Source organism: Pygoscelis adeliae, unplaced genomic scaffold (genome assembly GCF_000699105.1).
Source record: "Pygoscelis adeliae isolate BGI_AS28 unplaced genomic scaffold, ASM69910v1 Scaffold63, whole genome shotgun sequence".
Classification (NCBI taxonomy): Eukaryota; Metazoa; Chordata; class Aves; order Sphenisciformes; family Spheniscidae; genus Pygoscelis; species Pygoscelis adeliae.
The window spans coordinates 7,740,984-7,754,464 of NW_008824414.1; the positions used below are offsets into that span (position 1 = coordinate 7,740,984).

The 13,481-nt window shown below is 46.2% G+C and overlaps 1 protein-coding gene across 1 annotated transcript in view; it reads left to right on the plus strand.

Annotated features, from left to right (window-relative positions):
- NUP93 (nucleoporin 93kDa) overlaps window positions 1-8,889 on the plus strand; it is a 78,640-nt gene extending 69,751 nt beyond the window's left edge. The window contains 5 exon segments of the mRNA XM_009320824.1: window positions 1-34; window positions 1,997-2,114; window positions 2,489-2,572; window positions 3,364-3,492; window positions 8,656-8,889. The exon segment at window positions 1-34 is cut by the window's left edge and continues 37 nt beyond it. Of these exon segments, the coding sequence (XP_009319099.1) occupies window positions 1-34; window positions 1,997-2,114; window positions 2,489-2,572; window positions 3,364-3,492; window positions 8,656-8,766 (476 nt within the window). The 3' untranslated portion in view covers window positions 8,767-8,889.
- Window positions 8,890-13,481: the final 4,592 nt, after the last annotated feature.

Consider the following 13,481-nt stretch of genomic DNA (forward strand, 5'->3'; position numbering starts at 1 on the left):
GGTTGAAGAACATGGCCCATTCCATCGCTGAGAGGTAAGACAAGGGGGCAGGACTGGGTGATCCACCTGGACCTGACCTGGGACTGTCAGTTCAGTGGGTATTAGTTCCTGACTTTGTTTCTGCTGGCTGGACTGTGGCACCCACAGCAATGTATTCAGGAAGACAGAATAGGCGTCAGAATTTACCCTACCCTGCTGGTGATGGCTTGCAGTACTGAAACCAGAAACGTAATCTTCAGGGGCAGGTCAGGTGAATTTGGCAAGAAGCTTTATCTGTAGGTGAAACAGGAAGAGGGAATTGCAGGATTGCCAGCTGGAGATGGAGTCTATTAAGGAGCAATAAATATAATGAATTGTATGGTTTAGATCATTTCTAAAGCAAAATATCATAACAGTTGCAGAATCATTGCACACAATTCACTTGTTTGAAATAGTATTGAGAGAACTACAAAACCAGTGATTCACTGCTGCTTTAATGAAAGCTAAAAAGGGAACATTTAAGCTGAGGTGTGTATATGGCTAATGTAACCAGCGGACCTCATTTCCACAGCCTGTTACTTTAGGAAAGTGCCATGTGGTGTTTAGAAAAGAGAGAGAAATGGAAGTGACCAAAAGGACTGTCACCTGCAGTGTCCGTGTGCTAATTAGGATACGTGTTTGAGAGACTTCAGTGCTCAAGATTCATTAGCAGCTAGAAATTAGGAATAACCTGCTTCTGAAAGGTTGTAATTGCAAAATAGCTTTGGGATTTTTTTAAATCATCTTCTTGTGGTGCGTCTTGTCACAGTGACTGCCATGGACAATTCCTATATTTCACTAGAGCAAAATGCAGGTACCTGCGAGAAACGTCTTACTGCTTTTCTTCAAAAATTCTGGCGGGGAGAGAATAAAAATAAACCAAGCACGCTTGCCAGCACTTTGAAATTGGGAAGACAAATACAGAAATGTATTGATTTCAGTCAGAGGCCTTTGCCTTTCTTCTTTTGACAAGTGGCATTTGCCAGTCACTCCTTCAGTCAGCCTTTCCTTTATTTAGTCAGCCTGCAGACTGAGTGAAAATGGGTGCTGTATTGACTTGGTGAGCGACTCCTTTGGTAGCAGATATTAAGGAGAATTAAACCTATGGCTTGAGTTTAAGCTTGAGCAAAGGCTGTAATGGGCTTTGTTTTGCTACTTGCTTTGATTTGTATGAGTGCTAAGTATTACTGTTCAATAATGCCACTTTACAGCTGCAAACCTTCATGACTGCAAAGGCAGAACGGTTCTGATGAGCTCATCTTCTTGCCAATTAAATGTAATACAGGGCTTTTCTTCACGTACCATACTGCAGACAGTACTGTAGTGATGCAGCTTTCCTCCTGTGCGTTCTTGTGATGTTTTTGGAACAGGGGAGACACCCAACAGAAAAGGCCGAGAGGCTACCTAGCTTCCTCCTCTGCAGCAGCAGCACAGTGCATGGTGTGTACCATGCACTTGACCGCTCTTACTATTAACCTTGAGGAAGGAGCTCCTTTCTGACCTTATGCAATATATTAGGAGTGAGAGCAGACGGCCCTCCAATTCATCTCCTAGCAAGTGTAGCTAGAGAGAGCATGCAAAAGCATCTAATCCATTTTTAAGTCTTAACTTCTTGCCTGAAGCAGGCAGTTGTGCTGGAGAACTGTCCGCTGTAAAACAGCGCGTTAGAACATGCTTGTACAGCGCTTGCCTTGCAGGTCTCTGGTTCCTATCACTGTTCTCCCCACAAATATGGGAGGTTTAAACATCTAAAAGGAAACAAATGTTGGATTTGATGGAAAACTAGGAGTGAATAAAAATATTTTTAAAAAGCCACAACCTGTGAAAATTCTGCCTCCTGGTTAAGGAAAATTAAAGCTGTCCTTTGTCAGATGCCTTCTGTCCTTGTGCTTGATGTCTTGGCTTGCAAGAATTGCAAGAGCACGTTTACAAATGATTGCCATTTTGCACAATAAAATTGTAAAACAATTTCTTTCAGGTACAAAGCTCAGGGGATAAGTGCAAAGAAATCCGTTGACTCTACGTTCTACCTTCTGCTAGACTTAATCACGTTTTTTGATGAATATCACGCCGGTCACATTGACAGGGCCTTTGATGTAAGTTTGAAGAGTTCTGTTTGAAGTGCAGCCTTCCTAATGCCCTTGAAAGCCCAGAATGTCTCAAATAACATCACTTAAAGAATTATATTTAATGAGTTAGAAGGTGCTGCAGTGCTGTAGGAATTTTAAAATTGTGTTTCTTCCCTGTTGCTTGATAATCAGGAAGATCTTTCTGGAGCTATTTTGTAGACATTGAACAAAATATTCCTGCTACTCAACAAAGTGAGGAGATAAACCAATAAAGAGCAATGAAATGATTTCTCTTGAATGGAATCAGGAGCATTTCATTAACACTTCAAAAACATACTTTATTAGTGTATGGTACATAGAACGTTGATTATCTACCCTGATGCCTGCTCTTCTTTTCGAAGATTATTGAACGCCTAAAGCTTGTACCTCTTAGCCAAGATTGTGTGGAAGAGAGAGTTGCTGCCTTCCGGAATTTCAGTGATGAAGTAAGTGATGTCTCTTGGTTTTAGCTTCTGAAAGCCTTTTGCTTTGTTAAAAGAATTTTAAAACCTTGTCATCTCATTGTTCTCATTCTTTAATGGGGAAATAGGATGGAATTATTTTGCATTCGTACAAGTAGACTCTTGGCTTGCAACTTTTTCTCCTTAGTGCTCTTTGGAGCACTAAAATTCCCTACCCATAAATCCTGTCTCCATTTTGCAGAAGGCATCTGCAGATCTGAATCTCTCTGAACTTACTGAGTTTGATTCAAGAATTTGGAATATTGAAAACTTTCAACTGTTTTGCTGACTTAGTTCTTCTGTGCTCTTAATGCTCACCGAACATTTGTAGGGTCTTGCGTTTCCTTCCCTCCGTATCGGAGGGACTCATGTATTTGGGTATTAGCAGATGAAGCCTATGAAGCATAATGGAAGGCTATTATTGCTCTTGAACTGCTTTAACTGGAGGGTGACACTTCTCTTTTAGACAGTGTTTGTGTGTGTTTGGGTGCTTTGGAGGTTTTTTTGTATTCAGGTGATTTGGGTTTTATCTGAACTGTTGCTATCAGACATGAAGGTGCAGCTATTATGCACGTCTGTCTCAAAACTCTGGGTAACTTTTTTTTGCCAGGTGGTGCAGTCACAGCAGGGGTAACCATTAAATGTATGACTCTGAGTAAATATCAACCATATCAACCATTGCTTGGTTTTCTGATGTCATATAGCAAGGGTAATGATTCTGTCAACCTGCTCTTCATTGCAAGATGTCTTTTTTTTCTTCCCCCTTCTTTGTGTAGATCAGGCACAATTTATCTGAGGTCCTGCTTGCAACCATGAATATCTTATTCACCCAGTATAAGAGGATGAAAGGCACAAGCCCAGCCACTCCTGCCAGACCCCAGCGGGTAATGGAAGACAGAGATTCGGTAAGATTATAATCCTCACTGTCTCACAAGTTTTCCTACTTCCTTTTTCCCCGATTTCAAGGGTTTGGGCTTCAAATAACTGTGAATATCTAATGGTCTTCGCTTTTGACTTGCTCAGTTACTTAGAGTCTTAGACTACTCAGCTTGCTCAGTTACTTAGTCTTCAGACTAGTCTCTCATAACTTCCAGCTTTATGTAAAGAAAGGACATTGCTCTAAATGGTATTGAGCTAATTAAGATATATTACACTATATATCCACCTCCTAGCAAGACAAAACAAGTGTTCAGTTTGCTTCTTGGTGGGATCTTAAATAGTTAACAGATGCGGACAGTGCAGTGTCTCTAGGATGGTTGGTGTTGCTGCCTTGACAACTGAGCTGTTGTTTTTCAAGAACCTGATTTCCACTCCTTTCATTTGAGTTAGTGCCCGGTTTGTGCAAAACAGATTTCTGGTGGAAGGGCCTTCCTTGACTCCTCTCCTTGGCTTGCTTCTGTAGTGGCACGGCTGATGTGTTCAAAGTGTCCTTGGGCAATACACCAAGATGCTCAAGTGCATTCACTTGGTGAATGGCTGTAGCAGTTTGCCAGTGTTGTTCTGCTGCCTCCGCAGCAGCGGGCAGCTTCCAGGTGCGGTGGTGCTTGGGTCTGGCTGCCTGGTTTAAATGGCTGACAACGGTGGGTTTGACTTCACTGCTAGAGTTGGTGCTGAAGCATTTCCCTCGCCCACTGATAGGAGCCTACACCTTCAGGAAGCCTCAAAATAGGTGCCACTTAAAGGGCACAGCCAGATTTGTGGGCACTTGCCTGTCAATGTGCTGTGTTGAGCAGAAGGGTTCTCAGCTTAGCTGTCATCAGGTTTGGTCTTGTAGCTCTTAAGTTAAAGCTGCCACAGGCACTTGAAAACCAAGGCCAAACCACTCATCCTGTCTTACAGATTAGGAAATAAGTATCAACTCCTTTTGAGAATGAAAACCAACTCGGGCCACAAGCCAGCTTTATTCCAGGCTTTAGTCATCTGCAAAAGTGCCTTTGATCTGTAAATTGCAATATTGGTAAAAGTCTCGGTAGCATTTTTAAATTACATCAGAAAATGAAAGGCTTTTGGTACAGTCTGTGTATGAGCTACAGGATCCTGTCTTGCAGCTACGCTTGTACTCTAGGCTGGCAACACTGGAGAAGGGTGCATGGTGCTTGGGCTTCTCCCACCTTAAATTCTGCACGTGTGAAGACGTCCCAGGCTAATGCAATCTGTTGCCTGCTCTGTGTGTTCACAAGGTTGACCTGAGCAAACAGCCCTAGCTCCTTGCTTTCCAAGTGAGCCATTTATTTTGGTTTTGTGATTTCAGTCTTGTGCCTTACATAGAAGCGTTTACCATCTCCGTAGGGGTGTAATGCTGTCAGGTGTCATCTCAGTATGAATACCATGACTGTGGCCTACCGAAGATTGTTGGGCTGATTGGCGATGGGATCAGCAGCTTTGCTGGCAGGAGTTTGTGTAGAAGGAAGCCACCATGACATCGTATCATATCAACAGCGTGCCTGTTACCAGTGTGCTCAGTGTGAGCGTGCTTCATAAACGTGCTCTGCACTCTCGTGCTGTTACAGCTGTGGAGATCAGCTGATGGTGTGCCTTGCTAAAAACCCTTGAAAGTTTTCTTTTTTCAGGCTTTGAGTTTTGTTAATCAAGCTTCTGGCCTTGTGGTGGGATCTCATGGCAGCAGGGTATCAGTGGTGTTGGAGACACGGGGTTTCTGAGTCAGGGATCTCTGGCTGCTGTGTGCAATAAAAGCTGCGCTTAACTGTCAGAGGGGACAAGTGCCTGCCGCCTCTGCAGTCAGGGAGGTGATAAGAGAATAGCTGTGTGACCATACTGTCAGAAGGGAGCACAAATCTGCTAATGTAGGATTAGCTAGGGAGAAAAAAAATCTACAGCCCTGTAACTCCCGGCTGCCTAAAGATTTGCACAAACAGAAAAATATCAGGTGTGGGCACATGAAAGCAGGGTAAGAATAGCTTTAGCCTGTGTTCCCCTTCTTTCTTACCCTGAAGAATTTCCTCCAAGGCTGCGGGAGCAAGGAATCTGGATCACTTCAGTTTCCCTGTCTGGGCAGCAACTCGGGGAATTTTAGTGGTGGGAAGAAATGAGGGCATTTCAAATGTGAGAAGAGAGGTGTTTCTTCAGCAAAATCTCCCCGTTCACCTGAACAGAGACAGCAGATACGAGCTTCTGCAGGCTGTGCTTGGCAAGAATTTTTCTTCTGAACTTCTCTGGAGAAAGGCAACTTTTCCTTTTTTCACAGGGAAGCAAATTTTAGGGGAAATCAGGCTCTTCCAGAAGCTTTAACAATCTCAGCCCATTGCCCAGTAGGCAGTGCAAGAGAAAAATGACCTTTCCTTGAATAGGTCTTTGAAATCCCTGGGCTTTCTCTAGGTCCACGGGAGCAGACAGATTCAAATCCCTCTGTTCATCAGAAGGATTTGAAAACATGAGATAGTAGCTGTTCATAAGTCTGAGGCTTATTCCACGTAGCAGGGAACAGAGTCCCGCAGAGTAGGAACACATGGCTCTTGACTTTGCCCTCCGGTGGCAAGCACTGGTCTGCTGACTGCTCTAAGCGGGATCCTGCTGTAATGCCTAGGGAGTAGATGGGCTTTGGCAGGAATAGTGTGGACCCGACAGCAAGGGCAGGATGGAGAGGAGTAGTACTTCTGGAGCCCCCCGAACCCAGTAATGCTCTCTGCTGGAACGTCTCCTGTCCCACTTTGGAGATGAAATGGGCTTTATTTAGAAATTATCAGGTTTGGAGTCGGAGCTGGCACTTTATACATTTTGTTTATTTCAAAAAATGAAATTACCTAAGCTGTGGTTTGAGTCTTTTTTTTTTTTTAAATGTATATACATTAATTAGTTTTGGGAATGAGAGAGCAAAGTCCTGTCCCACTTGGCCTGATCCATTTTGTCAGATTTCGGGCAGAGATCACACCGAGCCCTGACTGCAGTGCCGGAAACCATGGCTGCGGCGACAGCCCTGACCCAGATGCTGTGAGTGCATGACAGCAATGTCATGCTCCCTGCCCCGATCCGGGGTGGCGAACTCTCTGGAGCAGCCCAAGGGCATTGTCTCGGTGGTGAAATTAGGTCATGAAAGGAATGGAATTCTTTTTTTTATTTATTTGTGGTCTTATTTTAAATCGCAAGTGACTCTTAACATTCATTAAGTAATTACAGCCAATAGAACATCTAGACCTCCAGGCCGCTCTTAACCTCTGCAAACCTCTGTTCGTTCTTCCTGAAGTATTGCAAACTATCATGTTGTTTTGATTTTTAAAAATAGACCAGCTCTAGTATCACTGCTACCGAAAAGGTAAAGGGAACAGTAACTTGCACTGCTCCTAAGCCTTTCTTAGTCACGGTGAGAGTTTTTGTCTCTTAATATCTTAATTCCAAAGAGTCAGACACCTTGACATGCTTTTTTTTTTCATCTACCACCTGTTTTGACCTCCACTGACAAAGTAGCAGGTCAGACATAATTACATGACCTCGCTGTGTAACAGATTTGGAAGCAGACTAGAAGAAGTGTTGACTGTGACTGGAATCGTACAAGCAATTTTCAGGCCACCTTGTTAAGCGGCCAACACGTTGGTGTTAAGTAGGTGGTAACTTACAGCCAGGGAAACTGTCCTGGGAGCTTTCTGCAATTGGGTCAGTCTCAGTTTTGCTGCTTACTCCAGAGGCCCGCTGACGTGCTGCGCTGCTTCCCGGCGTTCCTCAGCTGCGGCGCTTCAGGAAGGGAGGAGTGCCTCCCACTGCATCGCTGGCTGTGCCGTTTGCAGCTCCAGCTGCTCATCCATCCTCGGCCAGACGGGAATACAGCGCAAGGTGGGAACTCTGCTCTGTATTTCAGCCAGGCCGATGGGCTTCGCAGACAGTCACGGCTTTCCTTCAGACAGGATAATGGAAACGGAAAATTAAATGGCTGTGATCTCAGTGCTAAAGAAAACTTACTTTCCTGCCCCATGTGTAAAGCTGAAGGTTTTTTGCACAGCTGAAGCAGTAGCATTTAGACAGTGTCTTGAAACAAACAGATGAGCATCCCAGCTTTTCCATTATCAGCTTCTAAAGCTCCTCTGTCGCCATTGAATAACTGACTGGTTTAACATCACCCTGAAAAAGGGGTAGAATTGCTCAGATGGGCATGAGGGATGGTGTTTGTAAGTGTTCCCAGCTGAGTACTTTTTCCTGGGGCTTTTATACACGTACAGCTGTGTGTATGTGTGTGAGAGATAGGGAGCGTGCCCACAGCAACCAAAGCTGCTTCAGCTTTCCCAGCAGTCAGTAAATTAAAGGAAGATTTGAACAGTGGGATCTTCTAGTACAGTAATTTAGAGATGCTTAATATTTAAGAAGGAAACGCTGTGAGCAATCAAAACAATCAGTCTGCACAGTTTTCCGTAAAGGTTCGGGCTCTCTGTATTCTCCTGACCTCTGCCAGTTATCGGAATGATTTTCCTTTTCATTTACTAACGGTTTTAACAAACGAAACAAGTTATTCCTGAATTCCTTCAGCTCTTACGTAGCCTTCTGGTGCGCAAGAAGGGGTTTGGTTACTTTAGGCAGAGGTCTCTGAATGTACTTGGTTACATCTGCGTTCATTGTGTTAGGGAATGAAGAGCCTTTAAGGATGTCGGTATGTTGTAGGTGATGCTGGAGACCTCCAGGTGCCTGTGGCACCACCGGTTTGTTTCTAGTGCCTTCTGCTTTGAGAATGTTAACGCTGCATTTCAGCAGGGTCAACTTTATATTTTGCAAGGTGGGAAAGAATCCTGTTGCCCTGGGAAAACCCACTTCATGCAGAAATTACAAGATTGCTGCAGTGCAGCAACACCCCACGTTGCTGAAAATGTGTTTTCTTGGGTAATTCTAAATAAATGGGATTTTTCTTTTTTTAAGCAAAAGGGTAACTCGATATGCCTTTAATGGTTGGAAAAGGAAATAATTTGATTTCCTTCCAAATGCAGAGATACATTACCCAGAGAGCAGCTCTGAGACATAAAGATTACATTAACTTGTTTGAAAAGGCAAGTGTTCACCTCATGGCTAACTCAGCTTTCATTGTGGGTTTTTGACACTACAGTAACTGTACTTTATTTTTCTGTTTTTAGCAACTTCGATCTCAAGCTCGTGCACTGATAACGTTTGCTGGAATGATCCCTTACAGAACATCGGGAGACACGAACGCAAGACTGGTGCAAATGGAGGTCCTTATGAATTAGCAGCGAAGCTTTTGCTTAGGGTTGCAGCAACCTGTGCCCGTCTTCAGTACGTTCAGAGGGTGGGACCAGTATCGTTTTGTATTCTGTATTTTTGTTGATGGAAATAAATTTCTTTGATTTCTATTTGTTTTTGACATTTTCATTTTCACTGATTTTTGTGTTTTTCTGTTTTTATTCATTTTATTTTAAATTGGTTTATATTTAGAAAATTATTCTTAATTAGTTAATGGGCTATGCAGAGAAAGACGACGTAGATCTGCAGTAGGGAGGTGAACGAGCAATTTTATAGCAGAAGAGGAAGTGGAGAAGAAACTTTGTTTTAATGCTTGCTGAACATACAGCTTGGAAATCTTAGGGTTTTTTGTTTTTTTGAATGCATGTTAAGTGTTGAAAATCTGTTTATGATACCCCACGCGCGTGACGCGCTGCTGTCGGTCCATAACGTTGTCTTGTGTGGCGTACGTGTTTATGCGGTGCAAACGAGCTCTGTGTGCTGCAGAGGCTCCTTTACACTTAACGGAGTTTTCACCTCTTGGGTCAGTGTCTCGGATGTACACAGCTCTGCAAATCCTGGAGCTCCGCTGAAGCTTTTGCAGGAGCAGCTGGGATTGGAAACAGGTATATTTTGGTGGGAGAGGTTTTTGTGATCGACGCAGGAGTTCTTAGCCAGTTGGATTCAAAATGATCCCGTATCGAGTTCACCAGGAGAAGTAAGGGAGCTGACCAGAGAAGTCCAAGTGTGGATGCACTGGGCGTGGGCAGATATTACTGTTGGTTTAGGGAGAAACCTGAGTCCCATTGAAGCGAAGGGCGTTAAAAAATGCTTAGCTTTAAATGTTTTGAGCTACAATTAAATCGGTGTGAAAGCCCAGGGAGCGTGTTATACTATAAGCTTTTCTCTTTAACATAGCTGTCTATCTTTGAAGTGAAATGGGAGGAATGTTGGTGGTTACTCTTGCTGCTCCCTGTGCACACGCCTTTCTGCACTGCTGCCGTCTTGTCCTCACGCCGTTTGTGTTACTGGGATACGAGAACGCGTGTGGTTCTGGGTGCAGAACAGGCAACAAAATGTAGGGGCTGATTTCAACCTTTGCATGTTAATAGCTGTCGTGGGAGAGAATTAATCTCCATTTTGCAATGTCCAAGTTTTAATGGCGTGGAGGGATATTTGACTGACTTGATGACAATTTCCTAATTACTTTTTCCACCAGAAATGTCATAGCATAAGTTTTGTCATCCTTTTGGACAGGAGGCAAAGGGATGGCTTGCCAAGCCGCCCAAAACCATGTCTCTCGGCATTAGCAAACTGCCTGCGGGGGCTCCCAGCCGATATAGCTAGGGGTTGTGTGTGGCACTGAGTGGTTCTGTAGCGTGTTCAAGGTTGCTTCAGCTGAAGGCTGAAAGAGACCTGGACAACACTCTGCAAGTAAAGGGGCTTTGGTGAGTTACCAAGGAGTTATTGGGGGGGGTGGGGGTGGAATTGAATTGCCTAACAAAATGTCAACAGGTGAGCGTGGAAAGCTTTATTTGTTATTGCCATTTCTGGCATATTCCTGTTTGAATGCTTGTTGGCATGTCTCAGTTGAAAATTCACCCAGTTCCCTGGAGAACAGGTTACCAAAAAGTAGGTGGCAGAGCAAGGCATCTTTCCTGACGCTTGCAGACAGTCCTGGTTGGGCCAGGGTTGCCCCAGGTACGGTCCTGCAGGATAAACCCCGCTCCTGTGTTTTTCCTGCTGGCACTCAGCCCCTGTCCCTGAGTTACTCCGAGCATCGAACCACCTCACGTACAGAGAGGCTGGCGAGTCTGTACCTGTCCTCAGGCGACCACTGACCTGAGCAAGAGAGGGACAGCGTCTGCCGGAGTCTATTCGGGAAGGGTGAAGGCCACCTTCCCCGCTGTAATTCCCTCCCCGCTCCACACAGGGACAGAAATCCTTTGGGGCTCAGCTCTTACCGCTGCCGTTTGCAGGACCTTGGTCTGTCTTTTGCCCGGCCCCTGCTCAGCTGAGCTATCGTGCTGCCTCACTGGCATGTTTCTGATGTCAAACGTTGAACGGAGGGACCTTTTAAAAACAGCAAGTTCCCCTTTTTCTGTCTGCCCTTTGAGGACAGCTATAGCAGATGCTTTCCAGTGCTTCTCAGCCTTCACGGGTGTTTGTAAAAGAGAAAATTGATGGCTGTATGCAGTTTGCTCCCTTTGTGCTCAGTGGTTGTGACGCCAGCCTCTGGTCCCTTCTAAGCTAAGCAGAAACTGAATTATTTCATGCTTTGAAAAGCCAGGATGGTCCTTCTGCGATGCACGGGCAGAGGGCGTAAATGCCAGGGAGTCAAAGCCCTGCGACTAACCCTGGAAAGGTAAGGCCCGGCACCCTCTCAGACAAGATGTGAGAGGTTGTGGGTATAACAGAAGGTGCCACAGATAGTTGGAATTAAATTATTTCTTGTTGATTGCCCTGCGATTTCTTCTTGCCCCTGTGCAGGTTGTGAACGTTGCAGCCCATCCGTCTTCCCGCGTTCCAGGAGCGGCGGGTTCCAGCTCCACGCCTAGGCCTGGCTTTGGCAAACCTGGCTCTCCTCTGCGCGACTTTTAAGGGCTTTGCTGCATTGAGGTAGATGCTGACGCACGTACTGGTGCTTTGCTGAATAAGGCACCCCCGTGGTCTTCCAGATGTCACTGTTTTCTCTCCACCCCACGCTTACTCTGCTGGAGAGAACAACCTGGCTCTGCTCCCCTGGGTTTCTGACCGGCAGACCTGCTGCTGCTGGAGTGAAGTTCGTAACCCTTTGTACCTTCGCACTCAGACTTTGCTAATGTGCAGGCTTAGCCTTGGCTTTCTAAATATTTCGTCTGCTAGAAGGGCTTTTTGGGGTGTCACTAAAACTCTTACGTTGCGTTTGGAGCAGCCTGCTCAAAGGTGGTGTCACTAAGCACTCCCTTTACAACAGGGAGTAATGCTCGCTTGCACAGCGTGGCGCTGCCAAGGGCACAGCGAGAGCTACCTCGGTTTTCCCCGTGCACAGAGGGCTTCAGTCTGCTCGGACAGCCTCGCGCGGGTCAAGTCGGAAGTCGCGATAACGTGCAGCAACGTCTGAGCAAGTTTCTGGTTTGCCAGGCACAGTTCGCAGCAGAGCTGTGGAGGTTCGTCTGAGCTGGGTCTGTTCTTAGTATAAACTGACAAATCGTCTCCAAGTCAGCGGAGCTCTGCCCCTTTGTGCAAGGAAAAAAGTACGGATGAGTGCTGCAGATTAAATTTGGGATAACTCCATCTGCTTTTTCCTACTCCGGGACCAATCCTCAGCGATAAAGGTCCCCCAGGTAGATGAGATGTGTGCTAAGGGTGGCTCGCTACCTTTGAGTCAAACGCGGCTCGTGCTTGCCTTGCCAGAGGAGACTTGAGGAAAGAGTTAGGAGGTGTTTGCCTTGGGAGCGTGTGACGTTCTGTCCCGCTACGGGCGCAGCCGCAACATGCAGCGCACCCTGGTCGGTTTTCCGCAGTTTGCATGGCTCGTCGGTAGCGAAACATCCGCGAGTGCCCTGGTATCAGCGCAGCAGTTCTGAACGCTTCGTATTCTGCACGTCCTTCAAACGAGGTCTGCGTTGATGTGGTCTGGATTTAGGGGGGAGTTGCAGGGGAATCTAGAAATACTCGTCGTAAACTTCTGCCTTGCGTTACCTGTCCAGTAGGGGAAAAAAAAAACAAGTAAAAGCTCTGCCCAGGGGTTAACCGTGGGCTACTGGTAAAAGCTAAACCGAGCTAATGGAAGATCAACCAGCTCCTGTGAGAATTTAGCAGGTGCCAACAAGCAGAAAACCTGCTGAAACGCGCCTCGAGGGCCTCTCCTAAACACTGCCGTGGAGCTGGTGTCAGTGGGTCCTGTCTTCTCAGCTCGGTTTCTTTGGTGTTCGCAGGTGTGGGTTTTGTTTTTTATCCCCACCCCACATGAATTCTTCCAAGTGTTTTCACAGCGGTGCCTGCCCTGTTACCCCGGTGTTCGCTTGGCTCAGCTGCCCGTCCAGTCAGGTCACTGCCTGCAGCCTGCGAGATGCGTCCCTACTCCTCTGCCTTCTCGTGGTTTTCCCCGCTGGCTGCAGATTCTGCATCTCGATCCTGATTTTTTGTTTTGTTTTCCAGACAAATGCTAAATGAGGTGGCTCCTCCGTTCTCCTACCACTGCTGCGTTTGTCTAAGACAGCGCTTGGACCTCGTTCCTTGCAGGAGCTGAAGGAATTATGTTCAGAAAGAATGAATTTAATGGGGTTCGGGGTTTTTTTTTGTTCTTGTTACCCTCTCAACGCTTGTCTCCCCAACCTTGATAAACCCCAGCCTCTGAAAGAAGCAAGCTGTTTTCCTTCCAGCCTGGAGGAAAGAAGGGGACATTGTCCATTCCGGTTCTGTGTCCCTGGGGTGGGACAGCGCCCAAATACCGCCACTGTTCACGTCCCTGTGCTGGCATTTTTGTCCTGCTTCTGTCTGGGTCTGAGGTCGGAAGGGGTGGAAATGCTGTCTGGAAGAGGACGGGAAATGCTCCCTTTGGCCCCATCGGGTAAGGTTGCTGGCAGCGGCCTGAATAACCGTCTGTTTTCTCTTCCCAGGCTTCCTTCCCTGCAGTGCCGGGGAGTTGAGTCCCACGGCGGGTTTGCAGCGCCGAGCCCCTGCGTCCTCCACGTGGCCCCTGTCACCCAGGGCGGTAGGTTCCCTCTTCCCACGGGGA